This window comes from Mustela putorius, unplaced genomic scaffold, assembly GCF_011764305.1.
Source record: "Mustela putorius furo isolate JIRA1106 unplaced genomic scaffold, ASM1176430v1.1 tig00000698_pilon_pilon_pilon, whole genome shotgun sequence".
Lineage (NCBI taxonomy): Eukaryota > Metazoa > Chordata > Mammalia > Carnivora > Mustelidae > Mustela > Mustela putorius.
The window spans coordinates 2,725,489-2,746,954 of record NW_025421449.1 but is presented as its reverse complement, the minus strand read 5'-3'; the positions used below and the strand labels follow the sequence as shown (position 1 = coordinate 2,746,954).

General features: G+C 55.2%; 2 protein-coding genes across 3 annotated transcripts in view; both read right to left on the bottom strand.

Moving 5' to 3' along the window:
* Positions 1-1,061, bottom strand: part of SLC29A3 (solute carrier family 29 member 3) — a 40,503-nt gene extending 39,442 nt beyond the window's left edge. The window contains exon 1 of the mRNA XM_013044321.2: positions 938-1,061. Coding sequence (XP_012899775.2) covers positions 938-1,061 — 124 coding nt within the window. The remainder of the gene's footprint in view (positions 1-937) is intronic.
* Positions 1,062-14,219: 13,158 nt separating this feature from the next.
* The window catches only part of UNC5B (unc-5 netrin receptor B), a 78,662-nt gene continuing 71,415 nt past the window's right edge, over positions 14,220-21,466 (bottom strand). For both annotated transcript variants that reach the window (XM_004769499.2, XM_004769500.2), the window contains 7 exons: positions 21,361-21,448; positions 20,299-20,467; positions 19,917-20,150; positions 17,923-18,072; positions 17,197-17,361; positions 16,189-16,370; positions 14,220-15,039 (listed from right to left, as the gene is read on the bottom strand). In XM_004769499.2, coding sequence (XP_004769556.1) covers positions 14,874-15,039; positions 16,189-16,370; positions 17,197-17,361; positions 17,923-18,072; positions 19,917-20,150; positions 20,299-20,467; positions 21,361-21,448 — 1,154 coding nt within the window. In that variant the 3' untranslated portion in view covers positions 14,220-14,873. The remainder of the gene's footprint in view (positions 15,040-16,188; positions 16,371-17,196; positions 17,362-17,922; positions 18,073-19,916; positions 20,151-20,298; positions 20,468-21,360; positions 21,449-21,466) is intronic.

Genomic DNA, 21,466 nt, shown 5'->3' with positions numbered 1-21,466 from the left:
TGAGCTTCTGAAGAAGGAGCCAGAAATTTTCTCTAACGTGGGTCACAGGCCAGGGCATTGAAGTGAGCAAAGTCTTATTACTCTTTATAAAAGCTAGCTGCTGGCTTTTGGATTAAAAAGAAAGAAAGGAAAAAGAAAGCTAAGGAAGAGCCCTGGTGTTGCCAGCGTGGGCTGACCACTGCCTGCTGTGTACCCCTCAGTCACCTGCAGGAGTTGGCCAGGCTTGGCGGAGCTCCCTTCCTGAGTGACTTGTGGGAAGGGGCAGCACCCCCACAAAGAAGCAGAAGTGTGTGGTGTCTCTGCTTCAGACCACCACCTGGAACTGGGGGCTGGTTCCCCGGAGGCTTCTGACTCTGGCTAAGTCGATCTCTCCCACTGTGCCTCGATTTCCTCATCTGTGAAATGGGGACAGGGGAGCTGGTGATGCTAACCCACGGGAAAGCATTGCTGGGGAACACAGGGTGCCACCCAGACAGCATGGCAGTATGGCCTTTGGGGTTGGAGGTATACTCAGCCTCACACTCCCCCAATCTGAACTAGAAGTCAGCCACCTTCTGGACACTTTGGACTAACTGGTCCATATCCAGGCCCCCCACAACCAGGCAGTGAGGTCCCGTGTCAGGAAATCCATAAGGAGGAAGAGGATGGGAGAGAATCTGGAGGAGAAAGAGCATAGCGACCCAGAAAGGGAAAAATTAGCCAGGGGTGGTGGGGGGAGCCAGGAGTTAGAGGGGCGGCGATGGGGAGGGATACAGAGAGAGTTGAGAGGGGCCGCAGTGGAGGGGCTAAACTGCCCCCCCCCCGCCCGGTTCCCGTGGAGCAGCCCCCAGAAGGGCTCTTCGGGGGAAGCCGCCAAAGTGCGAGACTAGGAGGCGGCCGGAAGCCTGAAGAGCCGGCCAGGGGTCGGGTCCGCGCCCGACCTCCGGCCCGCACTTACTGTCGCCTCCGCGCCGCCACCGTCGCTGACTCCCTGGCTGCCGCGGCCACTGCGAGTCCGGGCTCGGAGGGGCCGCAGGCCGAGCTCCGCCTCCCGGCCCGGCCCCTCCCTGGCCCCGCCCCATCCCGCAGACGCTTCCGGGTTTACAAACCCTTCCAGGCCGGCGTGCCCTCACTTACGCGGAGCACCGGCGGGCCCGCGTCCATTGCACAGGTAGATCGGGCGAGGCGTCCGCTGCCTCGTGCAACGTCCGCGATGGCCTCCAGGCTGCTGCGCGCGCTCCTTCTCCCCCGGGGGGTCGGCCCCTGTGGTCTCCAGTGCCTGCGCCCCGGAACCCAGAAGAGCTCCCCTCGCCCCCAGACCCCTGCAGAGAGTCCCCTCTAACTGCAGCCCACCACTCCTCCCCATCCTCCGGCCCAGCCACCAAGCTTTGGCGCTTGACCATGTGCCAGGCCAGCGCCATGACGCTTTTCCTTGCCAGTGCCTTCTGGAGACACGTTGTCTGGCTGAGGCAGAGGGCAAGCCTGGCGGGCAGTGGTCTGGAGGGGAACAGGTCCTCAGGACCGTCCTGCCAGGTCCTCCCCCAGCCCCCAGACCTTCATGTCCCTGTGGTTGGCCAAGGCGGCCACCTTTACCCGACCCTCTTCCTTTCTCTGCCATGCCCTTTACCTCCCTCTGCCATGCTCTTTACCCTTCGCATGCCTGAGGCACAGGGGTGCAAGTACGCCCCTTTCACAGAAGGGGGAAGACTGGGCTTACCCGAAACGACGATGGAGCTGGGGGTCTAAAACCCTTGCTCACGTGCGATGCCCACCTCCAAAGGGTGCTTCAGTGCTAGGTGCCCTTGGGACAAGGTGAGGCAGGCTCAGAACACTGTGCTTTCTTCATTAAACAGACGTACTGCAATGAGGACCCGTGATATTGTGATATAAATATATATTTGGGGGGGTGCCTGGGTGGCTCAGTTGGTTAACCTGGGACTCTTGGTTTCACCTCAGGTGTGATCTCAAGGTCGTGGGTTCCAGCCAGGCATCCGCCTCTGCACTCAGCCGGAAGTCTGCTTGAGAGTCTTAACCCCTTCCTCCCCTCTGCTCCTCCCCCCTTCCCACATGCTCTCTCTTTAAAATAAATAAAAATCTTGAATACACACACACACACACACACGCATGCATATATATATATATATATATATATATATATATATATGTATATATGTATGCATATATACATTTGGTGTTAAAGAAAGAAAACTGCAGGCCCCAAATGAGTGAGTTCCCAAACGGGATTAATTCCCAAACTAAATGCAGTTTCAACCTCCCCCAGAAATGTGGCTTTAACTGTCGGTCAGGAAATATTTCTTTCCAGCAGCACCAATAAATCTGTCACCCGGGGTCCTCTCCCTCCCACCTTATGCCCAACGAAAAATGAGGCACTCCACATGATAAGATACCTTGTTTTTCCCCTAGCAAACAACTTCCATGGGAGAGATCCCTTTTTTTCCCCTAAAAATTTTCTTGCCCCCACCCTCCATCTATAAAAATCTCCCATTCTGTACAGTGCCTCGGAGTGCCGCTCTGCTGTTGTCCAGTCCGAAAATCATTTAATAAAGTCAATTAGATCCTCAAATTCACTTGGTTGAATTTTGTTATTAACATCGACCTGTGGCCAGTTCTGGACATGAGAGCTCCTGAAACTCTTGGAATTTTCTAGGTAATAGGGGTGATAGTGATGTGGTTTTGGAATATAGGTAGCGTTCGGTGGGGTGAAGTTCAGAGCCGATGACCAAGAAAGAATTCTTGAGACATCTTTGGTGCAAAATTGTTTATTAAAGCACCAGGACAGGACCCGTGGGCAGAAAGAGCTGCAGTGGGGTCATGAGGAGTGGCTGATTATAGACTCTGGGGTTGGGGGAAGTAAAGAAAATGTTTCAAAAGAACTTTCAGATGCTAAAGAGGACCAACTTACAGCACACCAGACACCAGAAGTCATGCCTTTGTCAAGTTAATGTTGCCCCCCAACCCCAGCAAGGTATTAACATTAAGATAGTTGGGAAATCCCTGTGCAAATGTCACACATGTCCCACCCAGGAGTGGAGGAAGGGGGGAGGTTAACAGAGTGTTGGTGTACACTTTGTCTTCAACTAGCCTTCTGCTCCCTCATCACTAGGACCAGTTTGTTTGTTTGTTTGTTTGTTCATAACAAGCCCCTTTGGACCATGCCAGAGTTTATGCTAATCAGGTGACTCTTGCCGGGCCCCAAGATAGCTTCCGGGTGGGGTCAGATTGTTCCAGAGGAAGCATCCACGGATCTAGAGGTTGGGATTTTCAGCACCATGCTCCCCTCTAGGGAGAAGAGGACCTAAAGATTAATTTAATCACAATGACTACCGAGTTCATGAATCATGCCTCTGTGCCTCCATAGAAACCCCTAAATGATGGGGTTCGGAGAGCTTCTGAGTTGGGGAACACGTCCACTTGTTTAGGGGATGGTGCACCCCAACTCCATGGGGACAGAAGCTCCTTTGCTGGGGACCTTGGACCCTGTTCATCTGTATCCTTTATAATAAACCAACTGTAGTACATTAGGTGTTTTTCTGAATTCTGTATGCCCTTCTAGCAAATTATTGAAACTGAAGGTGGGGTGTCATAGTAGGAACCCCTGACTTTGCAGCCAAGTCGGACAGCAGTTTGGATACCCTGGGCAGCCCATGTGTGCGACTGGCGTCTGAAGTGGGGACAGTGCTATAGGACTAATGTCAGCTCCCTGTAGTTGTGTCAGAATTGAACTGAACTGCAGGACACCGGAGAGAGGGAGGATTGGTTGTTGGTGGGGAAAGACCCCACACGTTTGGTGTCGGAAGTGTTGAGAGTGAAGATTGTGCAGAGGTGCAAAGGTATGGAGGGCTGGGGTCTTGTTTTGGAGGAGTTTGGACCCTTCCTTGGGGAGGCAGGCCAGCGTGAGAACCCCTGCAGGGGTGTGCACGGTGCTGGGGCATCGGCGGGCAGGTGCTGGGAGTCAGCAGTGACTGGCCACCTGGCCACCCTCCCTGGGGCCTCACATCCTGGTTAGCCCTATTCCACAGTGTAGAAGTACCAGGCTCATAAAGTGAAGGAGCTGGCCCAAGGTCATAGGATGGTGGGGACTGTATTTGCCACCCCTCAAACCCAGTCTGTTTGACTCTGAAAGTAGTACCTGTTTCTTCCTCCTCCTCCTCCTCCCCCTCCTCCTCCTTCTTTTTTTTAAGATTTTATTCATTTATCTGACAGACAGAGATCACAAGTAGGCAGAGAGAAAGGCAGAGAGAGAGGTGGAGGCAGGCTCCCCGCTGAGCAGAGAGCCCGATGGATGTGGGGCTTGATCCCAGGACCCCGAGACCATGACCTGAGCCGAAGGCAGAAGCTTTAACCCATTGAGCCACCCAGGGGCTCAGGCCCATTGAGCCACCCAGGCGCCCTGGCGCCCATTTTCTGCTCCACCATCTGTGCCTCCTAAGGGTCTAGGACAGGGTAAGAAGTGGGATGAAGGGAAAAAATTCTGATCTGGTGGGGGCCGGTGGCATGGGTATTAAAGAACTCACCAAGGCAGAATGAAGGAGATAGAAGGTGACTGACTACCCTGCAAGGAAGCAGCAGGCAGGACAGTAGAGGAGAGACTGTCTGCTAGGGGGCAGTGGCGGTGGGAAGTGAGGAGGTGTGGGAACAATAGAATTTCCCCCTTTATGGTACCTGTGCCCGGTTGTAAGTAGCCCATCAGTCAGCTAGGGCCTCTGGCTTTTTCTAGGTGGGTCACGTTTGCAGTCAGCTGGGAGGTCACTGTAGGCCCTTCTACCCTACTCAGGTTTCCATTGCTCAAGTCTGTGGCCTAGGAGTGGCCTCTATAAAGGGTTTCTTGGGAGGGGTGACCTTGGACCTGAATCTTCAGTATGCTTGTGGCCCCTGGAGGACAGCAGGGAGGACCTTCCAGAAGGAGCAGAAGGCTAAAGCAAAGGCAGAGGGGGAGAGCTGGTGCCATGTTGGTGGAGGGAGGGATGCGAGGCTGTGAGAAAGGGCGGGGACTGGGATGGCCCTGAGAGCCCGGCTGGGGGCGTGGTCTTACCACCCTGCAGGCCAGGGCATTGCGTTCCATGGAACAGCATTCCACAAGGGTTTGCAGGAGAGGAGAACAGGCCCCACCGGGGGTAGAAAGGTGACTGCGGTGATCTCTGATCACAGGCAGGGCAATGGACTAGAGGCGGGGCCACCTGGCTTCAGTATCTGACTGGTTTGTCCAGCCTAAGAAAGAAAACAGATCCACATTTGCAAGGTTTGCATTTAGCTTCTTAACCTTTTAGGTTTTGAACCGTCCTGGCTCCCAGCCCTGCCTCCCTAACCCAGGTTCAGGCAGTTTGAAACACCCAGCCCAGGACACCTGGACTGTACCTGAAAGGTGGGGAAGGGGTGGGTGGAAGGAGGGAGATGTTGGGGGGCGGTGGCTCAAACACTATTTTGGAGGATTTGGAGCCCCTGTGTGGTTGCTGGGGGAAAGGCAGAAGACTTGTCTTGAATCTCCCTTTGCTGAGCAAGCTGGTGTGTGCGATGCGCAGATCGGGATGGGCAGCCTGATTTCCCTAGGACACTCCAATCCTGTAGACTTTAAGTACAGCTGACAAAATAGGCACTGTCCACGGTGAAATGACAAAAAACAATGACAAAAAAGGCTGAAGACCTTCCCAGATGCTGTCCCTGATGGGGAGGGGAGTGGTTCAGTGTCCCTCTTGCTGCATTTGGCCTCCCAGGGCAGGGCGAATGTTTCTGAGGGACGCAGACATGGAGCAATTCCAGCAGAGAGTGGGGGTCCAATAAGCAGGACTGATGCCTGGCAAGAAAGGAGGGGCTCTTCACAGAGCTCTGCACTGGCTGCCCCACCCCCCGCCTCTCTCCTGCAGGGACCACTTACTCTTACTCAAGTGTAATGTACAACTCCAGGGGGTAGGTACGCTAGTTAGCTTCATTTCGCCTAGGGGCTCAGAGAGGTTAGTATCTTGCTCAGAGTCACACAGCTACTAAGTGGCCAAGACTCAAATCGACACCTTACGGCCTCCAGAGCCCTGTCAGGGGATATCATCCAAGGGGGTGGTCACAGAAGCTGGTCAGCTTACCCAATGCCTGCTGACCTGTAGGCGGTCCAGCAGCAGAAAAACCTACACATTCACATAGCTAGCTAGCTGCCAAGGACGTCAGCCAGGCGGCTGCCAAGGCCTCCAGGCACAGGGTTGGCAGGCCACCTTGCGACCACACTCTATCACTGCAGTGCACATGGGCTGGCTGGCTCCGTGAGGCTGCGCTTCCTGCCATCTGGGGCTTCCTGCGCCCCCAGAGCCCTCCAGCAGGACACGTGGGTAGGGGAGGCAAGGACTCATCCGTAACAGCTGAGCTGAACAGTCTGCTCTCACCTCATCAGTTCAAATCCACCCTCCGACTCTAACCACCTCTCCTTCTGTGTCCCACAGCTGCCTTTGGGAAAGTTCCGCACCTCCTGGAGATTCCTGCCCTTGACCCCTCCGTTTCCCCTCCATGCCTCAGGCATCTTGTCCTCCACCCTGACTCCGCTTAGCTCTCATGGCCCATTACTGCAGTAATGGGGTCTTAGCAATGCCCCAAACTCCCATGTCCCCCTCTCCTAGGGGCCCCGCTGGCTGACCCTGGAAGCACCCGCCTACATCTGAGCAGATGAGCCTCACCTGAGAAAGTCCCCAGCTGGCAAGCGAATTCATGGTTACCAGCCCGAGTGGGCCTCCAGACTCCAGCAGGCCCACAGCACGTCTTAGCTCTGCTCTCCCTAAGAACTATGGCCAGCTTCCTCCTCCGATTGCTTCAAACCCCTGGGCACACCCCAACCCTAGACGGTCTTGTCTCCTGCCTCCTGGGAGGGACATCCTCATTTCTCAATACCAAATCTGCCCCCATGATTTTTTGGGGTTTTCTCTCTCCAGTTACAGCAGAGCAAGAGAGCAGTGCGATCCCCCTCCATCCTAGGGAGAGGATGGGATCTGGAGCCAGAAGGAGATCAGGTCTCCCAATTATTCGCAGCTCTCTGCCTCCCCCAACCTGTGGGGTCAGCCCCCCATAATTCCCCCTTGGGAGTCAAAGGGACAGAGGCAGGCCACCAAGACCTGGAAGGAGCACACAAGGGCTTGTGGGGGAAGCATGAGATCGGTTTCCCCAGTGATTGTGAGGGTAAAAATAGCCCCTACTGTGAAAATAAGTAAGCAGTTAATAAATTCCATTTATTATTATTCTCTTAGTAAGTAGTGTGTTCATCATCTATGAGGTAGTCAAGGGCACCCAGAGGAGCCCGAGTCTGGGCTATTGTGGAGGGAATTCTGGCATCAGGTGAAACACAGGAGATGGTGGCCAAGGACCCCCACCCTCTGATCCTAAGAGTCAGTGAAATGGATCCCAGTGAAGCCCTGCAGTTCTTGGGGACAGCCTCTGCCCACTGCAACCTCCTTGGTAATCCTGATATTTACTGGTCTGAACCCTAGGCATCTGTCCCCAGTGACCGGGGTAGGGGAATTGGGGGGAACCCCAGGGACTCAGCTAAGCCCTGCCCTGGGATTCATCGGGCAGAGGGGTAGCTCCTGGGAAGAGGAGGGGCTGAGGCCACCACCCCGCGGAGGGACGCAGGAGGGGTGCTGAGACAGGCACCAGTGTCCCTCAGATGCTACCTGGCAAAGGGGCGTACAGGCAGGGGTTTCTTGGTGGTTTTAGAGAGGGCCACAGACTCAGGACAATCCCACTGAGCAAACCCTGCACCCCCTGTGCTGTGCCCATCTGTGCATCAGATCAATAAATACTGATCGAACGTCCAGGTATCCCAGACCCTGGTGGGGAAGCTTTCTAGACTGAGGAGCTGGGGTGGGCAAGTTCAAGCCACTTCAAGGAGGCCTGGGCGTGGTCAGGCCCTGACGGCTGCTGGAACAGGACAGACGCACTGGTGCCCCCTCCCCAGGATTATCCCCATCTCCTGGGTCAGGGTTGCTGGGACGTCATGAGCTCCCACTCCCACACGCACACACACACACACACCCAGAGAGGGCCCGGAGACCATTTAGGCACCTGCAGCAGACAGCGGCCTTGACATCTGGCCCATTTCCTGCTAGAGGGACATCAGTGTCTTCTTAGCCAGAAGTTTTGTAAAAGAAAGTTGCTGCAAACTTTGGCCCAAAGCATCTCTCCCCCAAAATGCACAGCTGAGAAACTATGGCTCAGGGAAACCGACCCCCGTGTTTTAAAGTATCACTGTTCCAGGGGCGCTACTGTGAAGCCTCTGCCTTGGCTCGGGTCATGATCCTGGTGTCCTGGGATCGAGTCCGGCATCGGGCTCCTTGCTCAGTGGGGAGTCTGCTTCTCCCTCTTCCTCTGCCCTCCACCCTGCTTGTGTTCTCTCTCTCTCTAATAAATAAATAAAATCTTTAAAATACCATTGTTCCAGAAAGTGTTGCTCAATGTCCAGTTCAGTCAGTGGCCTCTGTGAGCATCCACTGGTGGGCCAAGCCCCCTTGTCCACTGGTGTCTCTGTCTCCCAGTTAGGCCCCCGGCTCCGAGGGTAGTGTGTGCCACATCATCCCTGTGCCCAGGCAGTACTGACTGACAGACACAGCGTTTTGGACGAGCCGTGGAACACCACCCCCTGCCCTGCCAGCTTGTGTCTAGAAAGATCAAGACTGGGGAACTCATCTCGAGCTCCTCCTGTCCCTGGAACCCTGAATCCAGGGCAGGGATTGGGGTAGAAATGGCTTCCTGTTGAGGACAGTCACCCCGATTCTCCAGGACTCAGGGCTAGGAAGGCAGGGCTCTTGGTGTGGGATGCCTGTGCCCAGTGCTGAGTGACAGGTTGGATGGCAGCTTTTCCCATGTAGGGCTGAGGCAGGGGGCAGGGAGGGAAGAAGGTGCCTGGCTGCTGGCAGCAGAGAGAGGCTGGTGGAGGCTGTGAAGGGAAGGGGCAGGGAGAGCAGACAGCCGCAGCCCCCAGTGGCCTATACCAGTCGCACCAAAGGCTTTAGTTAAATGGAATGCTGGCGTTCCAAGAAGAATGGGTTGAGCCTTAGCAACCAAAATGAGAGAGAGAGACCATCTTAATGACAGCCAGGGAGGGAAAAGTTGGGGACCTCCACAGGGACATCATTAAGGGAGCCTGTTATCCTGTGGGAAACACAGTGTTGGCAAAATGAATTTCCAAACAGTTATTGGAAAAATAAAACTATTTCATGTTTATACCTCGAGGGGTTGAGACTCTTGGATCAGATCCATTATATTTAAATATTTACATGTACAAATATATGTTTGTATTTGCATAGATCTATCCTGAGAGGATATATGAAAAAAAATGAACTAATTGCGTCTGGGTTGGGGGGACTGGGGATAGGGAAGGAGCAGGGGAAGGGCGTGAGACAGGAGAAGGAGGAGCTTTGACTTCTCAACCTATTCCATTGTTCCTTAAACATTTTTTTTTTAACCCATGGGCATGCATCCTATTTTGAATTAACAGGGGCAAGAGTTTTGACAAATTTGCTAAGTGGAACTGAATGAAGTCTTCCTGCATGTGATCTCCAGCTGAGGCTGGGGTTGGAAAGGGCATTTTTATGGGCCCCCCAGTGGTGGAGGGGGGCAGCTGGTGGCCTGAAGCCCGTGGGCTGTGCCAGCTTTGTCACATCACTGCCCTGCTCTGGGGCACCTCCTTGGGCCACCGCTTGGTTATAGGATGGGAACGAGCCCATCTTCAGCCAGCTTCTGGTTTTTCCTCAACCACCCCAGGGACTGTGACAGAGGAGGGCGTACCAGGTAGAGCTCTCAGACCCCTGCCTAGAAACAGGACCCCAAATTACAGAACTACAGCAGCCAGAGGGAACTCATAGACCAGTGGGTCTAAGGCCCATATTTCATGCGTAGGGAAACTAAGGCCCAGAGAGGGACAGTGACCCGCACAGCTTCAGAACTAGAACCCAGGTCCCAGCTCCTCGGGCCAGAACCCTTTACACCCAGCAAGGGGCAGGTGGCAAGAAGAGGCTCTTCTGCTCAGGCAGAGGGTGAGGGGTTTAAATAGGTACCCTTGTTTCCTGGGGGGGAACCTAGAAGATCTGCCTGCTTGTGGGGGCTCCTTGTAGAAAATAACCATCCCCCACCTGACTCTGTCCACCCCTTCCCTGCACGGCTGCACCACCACAGGCTATATCTCCCTTCCCTTTCTACCCACATGCACCCCTGCAGACGAATGCAAATGCTCCAGGTATACGGGGTTTCCGGGGAATGACAACGGTCTGAGCAGTAGGTCTGTGCGCATGCGTGTGCGAGTGCACGCCAATGATCCTGCCTGACTCGCTGGGCGGTATCTCCCAGAGGACCTAGCCTACATGAGCTCCCTACCCGTTGTGGGACAGCCAGACGACACCTGGCATACACTCCAGAGCCTCAGCTTCCCTGAAAGAGCTTGCCCACAAGCTCTGACTTTCAGGGCAAGGGAAGGTTAAAAAGGGGGCCCATGGCCAAATACACTGGGGGCACACTGTATTCATATGAAGCGACCCGCTTCTTCTTGTGGGACTTCTCAGGGCCTTTCGTTTGCTGACCGACACTGTGAGCCTCCACTCATGAGACCAGAGGGTACTTCCATCCCAAACTTCAGAGATCCACCACGAAGCAAGCTTCTGCAAAGCTGGAAAATGTTGGGACTAGACTCAGCTCATAGGGAGGCCTGAAAACCAGTCATATGGTCCCTTTGTGCAAAGCAGAAAAAAAAAGAAACCCCTTCAAGATGCTTCCATCTGTGGGAAAATTAACAATATGTTGATTTTATTAGAACAGGACCTTTACTGCCATCTGCTGGAAACATAGTAAATATACAGATCTACAGTCTGGGGATGGCATCATTCTCCCCTTTAGATATTTAGAAACTATATTCTTGTCCAGTGTGTCCCCTGCCCAACCATACATGGCGGCCCTGGGTCCAAAGTCATGCGATCCCAGCAGACCTGTCAATCTCTTTCTGCATGCCCCCTCATGTTCCAGGTGAGTGTTCTAAACTGACTCTCAGCCTCCGCCCTTCTGCATTTCTTGTAGACAAAAAGAGATGCTGGGGGCTTCATGGCCGTCTATCACCACCTATCACCTAGCCCACAGCAGGCTCAAATGACTGACCCCTGAACATATTCTGTAAGTGCTTATGCACTGAGGGTGCCAACCGGGGAGCAGGGATTGGGATCCAGATCCGGCACAGGCTCTACCTTGCTATGTGACCACAGGCCTGTGTTACCTTCTGTAAAATGAAGTCATTGAGCTTGATTGCTTCTAGGAGCTCAGAGAGCTCTGCAGTGATTCCCCGATCCCAAATCCACGGAAATTTGAGAAAAGCAGGAAGGTCATCCCAACTGCTAATAGAAAGACAGTCAAGAAGACAATAGAATACAACCGGATTTTTTTTTATTAGACTAGGAAATATAATTTATTTTGTAAAAATTAATTTTGTTACAATAGGAATGCTAAACGTTATGTACAGGTTGAAGTTTACAGAATAAACAGTGGTGGGATCGGGCCATCCCCTTGGCCCTACCTCCCCGGGACACAGAAACATGGCCGTGGCCCAGGCAGGGGGTCCAGCCCTTTTGCTCCCCCACAGGGCTGCTCCCTACACCCAAACCCTTGATCACCCTCCCTCAGAGGGCATACTAAGGGACCTGGCTCAGCTGCCTGGTTGCTGTGGAAAGGGGCCCAGAGAGTCCTGGGTTGTCCAGGAGACAGAGAGGTCCCCACACCCTCAGGAGGATCCCGGTCTCTGCGAGAGAAGGCAGAGGAGAGGCACGTAGAAGATACACCGACTGACCCTGTGGACTCAGAGAGGTCACACACGCGCACCCAGGCGGGGATACGTTCCGGGGGGGGCGCACACACACACACACACACGCATGCATGTGCAAGCACACCCCAGCGATGAGAGAGACACAAACACCCACTTGAGGCCCCTGCGAGCCCCTCGGGGGCTCCTGATCGGACACTTGTGGTGCATCGGGGTCATGTGGGGCAACCGCTTAGGCCCGAATAAGAGGAGAAAGCCTGATCCTTTCCTAAGGCTGGTCGTGTGGGGATGTGGCCACAGCAGCCTCAGCAGAGGACTGATGGATAGAACCCGCAAACCCTTTCCAGGCGTTTCTTACAAAGCTGGACAGTTTGAGCCCTCCCAGGAGGCTCCAGCTGATTGGTTCTGTGCTCCAGGCCCTGGTACACAGTTTCTGGAAATCAGTGGAGAAATGGCATGTGGGGGGCTGGCCTTGGCCTCCTCCACCGAGAGCTCCCACCCTGGGTGCTGAGCAGGCAGGGCGGGAAGGAGGGGCATTGCAGACCTCGGCCAACCTCCACCCACTAGGGTTCCCACTAGAACCCTAGAGCGACCATGTGTCAGCACCCAAAGGGAGTCAGACGGCAGCTGCAGGTATGAAAAGAGATGAGGCCCAGAGAGGGCAGTCCTATACTGAGGTCACACAGCAGTTTAATGGCACAGCTGGAGCTTCAGTGCTGGTCTTTGGACTCCAGTCTGCCCAGGGGGGCATTTTAGAGCCGGACAGGGCACTGCGAAATCTCCTTGTGGCACTGGTCAGCCTGCTGTCAAGACCTCATGTCACACAGGCCTGAACAGCTCAGGCTAGGAGGCATCGGGGAGCCTACAAGGGATGGTCACCCTTGGCAGGGGAGGCTCGCTGCCTTCGGGGCAACACCACACAGACACTGGGGTCAAGAGCTGTCGATGTCCCACCCCGAATGCAGGCCTGGCCCCTTCAGCATCCCTGACAGATGAAATTCTCTCTCAAACCAAGCAGGCCTCTGTCTGCCCATGACTCAGCTACCTCCCAAGGCGGTCCGTAGGTGCTGAAAGCCCCCCATAAAGCCCAGAGCCCATGGCAGGGAAGAGTAGACTGGGGACACCCACTGGGGCTGGAGCTCTCAAACCTGCTTTCCTCCCGGGAGACCAGGACTTCAAAGGCAGGGATATGCCCGGGCTGGTCCCAGCAGCTGCTCATGGACCTGCTCGGGCAAGCCCTGGGGTCGGCGCCCGCCCAGAGCGGTCGGGGCAGGGCGGGGAGCTGGCAATGGTTTTGCCCTGGGGGCTGAGGAGGAGAGAGGGGCCCCTGATGAGGCCTCTGTGCCTGTTGTAAGAACCTGGTCCTAGCCCTTGTCAGCCAGTCACAAAGGGACCTAGATTGGATGGCCCCTTGGAGCACCCCGGGGCAGGCTGGCGAGGGACTGACCGCCTCCCCCCCAATCTGGCAACTCTGCCCCTTCAAAGCTCGCTTCAAGACGCCCCAGACTGCAGAGGGAGGCTGAGAATCGGGCTGAGCGAAGCGCCAGCAGAGGTCAGAGATGGGAAAACAGCCCTCCCCAGGGCCTCCTCCACTGGGGTGGGGGTGGTGCGTAGAACACCGCTGGGCGCCCACCTCTCTGCCTCCCGGCCTACAGGGCTGACAGCTGACAGGTTCTTCAAAGCCCCACTGTGGCCCGGAAGCTTAGGCTTCTGTGGCTACAAGCCCTCTGACCCATCCCTTCTGTTTTATAGATGAACTTCCTCAGCCAGCTGAGGCTGGGGAAGGACAATTTTTGGATTCCTGGGCATCAGAGGCATGCCAGTGTGCTCCCGCCCCCCCGAGTCTAGAGCCTGTTGGGTGGAGGGGTGACCTGGCTGGTCCCACCCCAGGGTGAAGGACAGAAGTGTCCCTAGGAGACTCTACCTCCCGCTGCCCCATTTCTGGGCCCCACCCCTTCTCCAGGAGCCAATAGACGGGGACACTGGAAACGCTGTCCCTGGCTCACAGCTGGCCCAGCCTGCCCACACTTTCCACCCCAGGCCTTCTTAATCCAGACTCCCCCAGAGCCCAGGGAGCCTGTGGGGCATCTCCCTGGGAAGGTGGGTGGGCAGGAGGACCCCCCCCCCAGCATCTAAATGCTATAGATTTAGCATCTGCTTAAGATTTTAGAGGGAAATACGGTACCATGGCTAAAACCCCATTTGACCCTGTACAACTGGGGGAAACGGAGGCCTTGTAGGAGTTAGTCTAAGACGGAATCTTTAGCAGCGAGTTGTGCCCTGTTCTGTCTCTCCCTGAAAATCTCTCTCACACACGCACACACACGCACACACGCTCACTCCTGGGCAGAACCACGAGCAAGCCCACACGCATCCACACTCAAGAAAAGAATTTTCTATTTTTTTGTGTGTGTTGTTTTTCATTTTCTTTTCTTTTTTTTTTTTTTTCTTAAAAAAGGACTTATCCAAATATCTGGATAATAAATCATGTGCGTTTCCTAAGAAACTGGGTTTTTCTTTTCCCTTGTGGTTTTGGTGTTGCTCTTTTCTTCTTGGAGCCTGACTAGCGGTCTGAAGTTTCTTTCTTCCTTTCCTTTTCCTTTTTGCTTTGGACAGGAGAAAGCAGTTCGTGTGAATTGTACTTGACTCTTCAAAGAGGAAAATGGTATGAGAGGAGAAGAGGGCTCACGGGGGAGGGAGAAACCAGGAACCGAGGGAGAAACTGAAGGACGAAACGAAGACAAACGTGACTCAGAGCTCCCGGGGCGGCGGTGGCAGGTGGGGTGGGAGGAGTGGGGAAGGCCACCTCCTGGCCAACCCCCAGCTGCCTCCAGAGGCCTCACGGTGGTTCCTGCACAGAGATCTGAATCTGAGGGTAGGAGGGACAGCAGAGGGTGGAGAAGGAGCACTGGGGTCCTCAGGACAACGGAGTACATGGATTTGCTAAGGCTGGTCGTGGTCTGGAGTCGGGCGAGGGGAGGAGGAGGGGACGACTCCGGCTGTGAGCCAGGGGGCAGCAGAGGCCTCACGGCCTCTCAAGAGGCTGCCCCAGGTCTCCCTGTGCCCGCCTCCTGCCTGCCCTCCCAGCCCACAGTTCCGGAGCCGCTCAGCAGTCCCCATCAGTGGCCATGGCCACCAGCATCTCACTCTTGCCCATCTCCTCCAAGGCACTCGCCAGGCTGTTGAGGTCCCCGTCGTCCTGCTGCAGAGCTTCCCAGAGGTCCAGGATCACACCCGTGGGGCTCGCTTTGGTGGCAAAGTAGTTCAGGTACCTGGCGGAGGGAAGCAGAAGGCCATTGTAAGCAGTATGTCTCTGCTTACACTATACTAAGATCAGTACATAATTTTTGAGCTTGTTATGATAATTTTGCATCTTCAAAATATCCCTGTGAGGAAAAAAGCTATCCTTACATTTGTATTCTTTTTTTTTCTTTTGGTCATGAATTTTTATTTATTGAAGTCAAATGATGGGTACATGGCACATGGTTACATTTCTCTCTCTCTTTGTATGTGTATATAAAATTATATGTATGTACATATATGTATATTCATATATATAGTATGCTTTCCATGGATATTCTTTATATATATATATATTTTTTTTTTTATTTTTTTTTTAAATTTCAAAAAAAAAAAAAAAAAAGCCCGAAGGCGATTGGGCTCCCCGGCACCTCCCCAAAGCTTGGAAATGGAGAGAGCACTGGGAGGTGGGAAGACTCTGCCGTCCCACAGTCCTGGGTCTGACCCCCTAACCCCTCTGCTGGGGGTCTGTGTGGCCCTGGGCAAGCCACTGTTCCTCTCTGAGCCTCAGTCTCCTCCTCTCTAAAATGGAAACTGTCCTGCTCATCATGTCTCACATCTGTGAGTACTACCACTGAAAGACACTGGCCCCAGGAGAGTCTGTCCAGACCTAGCCTTCCATTCTTTGCTCGTCCCACACCTGTTCCTTGCTTGTCTTGTCCCCCACACTCTCCCGAGAGCAGGAACAAAGCCTGGGATGCTCTGCAAAGCCCGTTTCCAGTAAGGTGTCTTGTATGCGGCATCTGCTCAGTGCAGGTGTATTAAAGGGTCTCTCAGTAAGTGTAATGCAATAATAAGGAGGATTGCTGCCATTGTATTTATCCAGAAGAGCTCTTTAAGTTCTCCAGAAGGGCTTTGACACCAAAATATACTCTGTCACTGGGCAGACATTTCCAGAACACCTGCTCTGCCTGGGCAGGGGGTGCAGATGGTGATCACACCTGGTGTCCTGTCTTGCCCGTATTCTCACAGGCCAGCACCCAGAGCCGGCGCTCTTCAAGGCTTTAGCACACCCGAGCTGAGCTCCTGATCTACCATGGATGCAAGGCTCTGGAGTCTGGCCCACCTACGCCTTGGGGACAAAGGGGGGCTGCGCTGGGGAGACCTGGCCCAACACCCACCGGTCCATGGAGAGCTTCTGCGCCAAGAGACGCCAGTCATTGCCCCGTGAGTTGGGGGCGTCCAGGCTGTTGCAGATCTTTTGGCGGATGGACAGTGGAATCTTGAAGGCGTATGGCCCCAGCTGGGTGGTGACAGTGCTGCCAGGGGCAGAGCAGAAGGTGTCCAGGGAGCCGGCAGGTGTCTGGAAGGGTGAGGGGGGCAAGGTGAGAAGGGCAGAGTCCCCCCACCCCCATGCACACCACTGTCATCTGTCCCTCCAACCTTCCCTGCCTGGAGACTGGGAGCTCACAGAGCTTCCGGTCACTCCCAACACTCTGGGCAGCTGGCTCCAGCTGCTCGGTCAAAGTACCCCCCCCCCCTTGGAGTTTCCAAGGGACACAGCTGCATGGCCAGCACCCAGCCTTCGGGGCACACCATGCTCATGCACTGGGCCCCAGCTAATGCAGTGCATCATGATTACAAAGCCACAAGGAGCCTCAGCCACGGTCTAATCCATCCAGAGCCACTTTTATACGTGTGGAAATGAAGTCTAGAAAGGGGAAGGGACTTGCTCAGTGTCAAATGCCAAGTCAGGGGCAGAGCGGGGTCTCAGCCCGTAGCCAGTCTTGACAGTGAGCTGCAAGGAGGTTCTAGCACTATTGTCCCGGGGGGCCTGGGTTTTGTTAACCTCAGTCTGGATTCACAGTGGGGGAGGACCACAGGCCGGGGCCAAGTGGTGACGGGATCCGAGGTGGATGGTCTCTGTCCTCCCCGAGACCCCCTTTCTAATTTAGTGAGGTGTTTAGTGATTACTTCTAGTGAGGTAATCTGTGTTGCCAAGCACAGCACTGGCCGCTCAGTAAGTGGCAACTCTGAGCAAAAGACTCCCAGGTCCCCGCTCAGTTTTGGGAGGTGAAAGGGACCCGTCTTTACAGGAGACAGCACTCCCGCCCCAGCTGAGTGGGGGGAGCACGGGGATCTGAACGCTGCACCCCCGGCCCCACAGGGTGTCTGGCCTCTGGCCTCACCTCGGCCAGCGTGGTGTGCAGCTGGAAGATCTGGCCTTCCCCTTCCACCTGCCGCACACAGATCTTGCAGCTGAGCTCGGTGGAGGCCAGGCTGTGCCTCTCCAGGGTGAAGGTGCAGTGCAGGGCCTTCTGGCTGCCGCTCCAGATGTGATAGAAGGGGATCTCCTGAGGAAGGGGTGGCGGGGTCAAGGATGGGAGGCTAGCCTGCCCTGCCTGCAGGGAACGGGAGGCAGAGGCCGGTAACGAGGCCAGGGTCGGGGAGCACGGGGACTTTTCAGGGGCCGTGCAGGGCTCTCCCTCCAGATGGGCAGAGGAAGAAGAGCTGGCCAAGGGTCCCTCAGCTGAGAAAGGGAGCATATGGGGGAGTAGGCCCTGGTGTGGATGCGTGAGTGTGTGTGTGGGTACGTGTGCACCTGTGCACGTATGTCTGGGCTGGAAGCCACTCGATGGTGTTGCACAGATGGGTACAGGCATGGGGAGGGGGCTATTTGAGATCCCTCTGCACCGTCTGCCAGACAGGAGCACTCTTAGAGATGGTAGTGCGCGATGGGATGGGCACCGAGCGTGGGGCTGTGCCTCAGGATGACCGGGAGCGTGGAGTGGGGTGGACGGGAGACAGAGATGGGGTGGGGGGAGGGATGGGGGAGCACTGGTCTTCCCTGGAAAGCCCCTCACATGCCCCCCTCCCCAGCTTCATCCCCCGCAGCCCTCTGGCCCAGCCCTCACCTGGTACTTGGCCAGCAGCTTGCTTCTCCAGTGGGCGTGGGGGATGTCATGCAGAGACAGGCGCAGGTTGTGGTAACTGTCTTTAAACAGCAGGGGTTTGGGCTCCTCTACCAGATAGCCACCCAGCGTCCGCTCCAGCTCCAGCACCTCCTGTGGGCCGGCAGGCAAGGGGAAGGGGGAGCCCATCACCCTTGGTCAATGGGTTCTTCCTGCTACAAGCTGGGGGTCTAGGGACACAGGCGGGCTGTGGGAGCTAGGCTACAGGACCAAGGGTAGGGACCCATCAGAGCATGGGCCTGGGCATTTGGTAAGCGCTCAGAGAAGACACACTGTGTGAACAGATGGATAAGTGACTGGACTTAGAGATGACTGGACAGATATATGGACGTGCAGACGGATATACAAACGGATGGCTATACAAACAGAAGGACAAATGGAAGGAAAGATGAATAGATGCTTGGTGATGGCTGGACAGACACACAGACTGCTGAGTGAATGAGTATACAGATAGACGGGAAGCAAGCAGGATGGATGATGGACGGATGGACGAATGGATGGACGGACAGATAGGGACCGAAGAGATAAGGAATGCCATCAAACAAAAATGTGGCAGCTTCCCTCCTGACCTTCCCTCCATTCTCCAACCAAAGCTGGACCCTGGCCAGTGCCCCCGTGCTGAGGGATGCAGGCCACAAGAGCATCTGCCAGAGCCTCCAACCCATTCTGGGCCTTCTGGAATTTCAGACCCACCTGGTGTGGCAGAAGACACTCACTCTCCCATGAGGCCTTTCCACCTATGCTGCCTTAGTCCCTGACTGGAGTTTGGGACAAGTCGCAAGCGACTGGGAGACAGGAGCTGGAGGAGACCACACGCCATGGGTAGGGGGAGGCCTGGAGCTATAGGAAAGGGACTAGAGGCTTTGCAGAGGGATGGAAGGAAGGCAGAGGTTTACATGGGGCCCAGGGGCTGTGTTCTTAGAGTGTTAGGATGAGCCTGAGGTCCTAGGAACTCGGGGGAGGACTGGGGAGGCAATGGGCAGGGACTTGGAGGCTGGGATGGGGGAAGGGTGCTCAAACACACCTGCCACCGTCAGGCTCTATGTGCCCAAATCTGACCCTTTCACCTTTCTGCTCTCTCCCCCCAAACCACTCGCACCTGCCACAACCCCTCCCTCATTCAGGGGCCCTGTCTGTCCTTTTGCATATACTTAGAACCTGGCTGTCAGCGCTGACCCCTCCCCTCTGCCCCTCATCCCATCAGTCACTGGGTTCTATATATTCTACTAACACAGTAGCCAAACCTCTGTCCTGGCTACTGTCCTTGCCTGGTGTCCAGGGCCCAGGTGAAGCTTTCAACTGGCCTCCCTGCCTCTTGGCCACCCATTCCTGCAGCATAGCTCAGGGGCTTTCAAAGGAGTGCCTGCGCACAGGTGTCCACGGCCTCTATGCCCCTGCCCACTGGATAGATCCCAAATTCCTGAACATAGATCCCAAGGCTTTTGGGGAGCTGAGCCCCGCCCTCCTCTCCAGCCCCATCTCTCTCCCTCCGTCACATACGCACAGCCCCTGCAGGCTTCAGTCACACGGAACGGCACACTTGCCTTTGCATTTGCGACTTTGCCTACTGGAAGGCACTTCAGCCTTCTCTGCCTGGCACCCCTACTTGGCTTTCAGAGCACAGGTCTAAGGCTAACTGTGCCGGGAAGCCCTCTCGGACGCTCCCCCTCCCAGGCAGATGCTCTCTTCACCCTCCTTCAGGGAGCCTCGTCTCCCCCTCCTCTAGCCTGGAGCCTGGTGAGGGCAGAACTGTGCCTGACTCCTCTCTGTATCTCGGGGTGTGATGCCATTTCAATGTCTGAGTAATGAATGATGGGTTTATCCGGCTGATGGTGGAAGAGGGGTACCGCGATTCTGGGGCAGGGGATACAGGAAGGCACGAGGCAGCTGGCCCGACAGGGCTGATGCATGCCCAGTGTGCCAGTGCTGGGCCTTACCTTCAGGGCTACGGGTGTGTCCTCCAGGCAGTAGACCCTGAGGCTGTACTCCAGTGAGGTGCAGAGGGCAGGGGCGAAGATGGCCAGCTGGAGCCGCTTGACTGCCGAGCGGGAGTACGACTCGCCCGTGAAGACGTAGGTGCCCAGCTGGTCCAGCAGGATGTGGCAGGACCTGGCCTCCAGCTGGCAGTAGCAGGGGGTGTTCAGTGTCTCCTCGTCCAGAGTCACCACCTCCTGCAGGGTGAGGCACACAGGTCACAGTCAAGGCCATAGAGAGGTCCACCAAGGTGGGGCCGGCAGCAAAGGGTCCTTCTTTCAGCTTTGGAGGCCTCCCAGAGCAGGTTCAGAAGGCGGACCCGGCCTCCTAGCCTCGGCTCCTCACCTCCCAGTGGCCTTGGTGGGCCTGGGTCTTGAGCTGGAAGATCCAGTCACCGGCGCTGACTTCTGCACAGTGGGGTACGGTGAGGATGACAGGGCGGCACAGCAGGAGGCCCGTGGGCCCACAGGTCACCGAGGGGCTCAGTACTGTCTGGGTCCCTTCTGAAAGCGGGCTGGGGAGATGGCAGAGGGCAGGGCGGAGGCCGTGAGGGGAGGCCAGAAGGTCAGCAAGGGCTGGGACTGGTGTGGGGCTCCTGCCTCTGCCCTGGCTCCTGGGAAGCTGAAGGCACATCTCCACCCCTCGGCGCTCCCGGAGGTCATGGGTCAAGGAGAGACAAAAGGATGGCATATGCCTTAAGATTGTTCTCATATTTCTGTTGTTCAGGCAAAATTCTCACACTCATATCTCTGTTCTCGTTTTCAAAGGCTCTACACTCTTAGGATGTTTTGAACAAGTGTTGCTCAACTGCCCTCTGGAAAGGGGCTAGCAGTCTAGGCTGCCGCCAGCATGTCACGGGGTTGGGGGGAGTCCCCACACTTTTGTCAATATGAAGCTTTTATCGTATAAAAAAAAATCTGTAAATTCAAAAAGCAAAAATCTCCTAATATCTCATGGCTGAATCACAATTTCTCGGACTACAAATTATGCTGAATGTTTTTTCATAATCTACTGGACTGTGTGTGTGTGTCTGTCTGTCTGTCTGTGTGTGTATGTGAGGGTGTGTGCATCAAAGAGACTATGTGTCAATCACTTTATATCCTCTGGCCCTTCTTGCAGTGAATTGTTCAAAGCCTCTTTACATAGTAAGGATATTAACCTTTTGTCATAATGTAGCTACTCTGTCAATTGCCTTTCAGTTTCGCGATTTGTGGTGCTGATTTTTATGATATAAATGTAGAGATAATAAGGTCTGTCAATGTCTTCCTTGGAGGACTACCTCTGGCTTTAGGATCAGGCGCAGAGTGGGGGGTGGTGGTATCTGAACCCAGGGTGGACAGGTAGGAGGGAGAGGAAGAGGAAGAGGAGGAGGGCAGCCCGGGCCAGAACTGAGGTCTCTCTACTCACAGGGTGTTCTCTGCCTTGTTGATAAGGAGGTACATCTCATAGAACTTGCCCTGGGGGATGGCTCCATTGGGCACCAGCAGGCTGACTCCTAGGGGGAGAGGGGGGT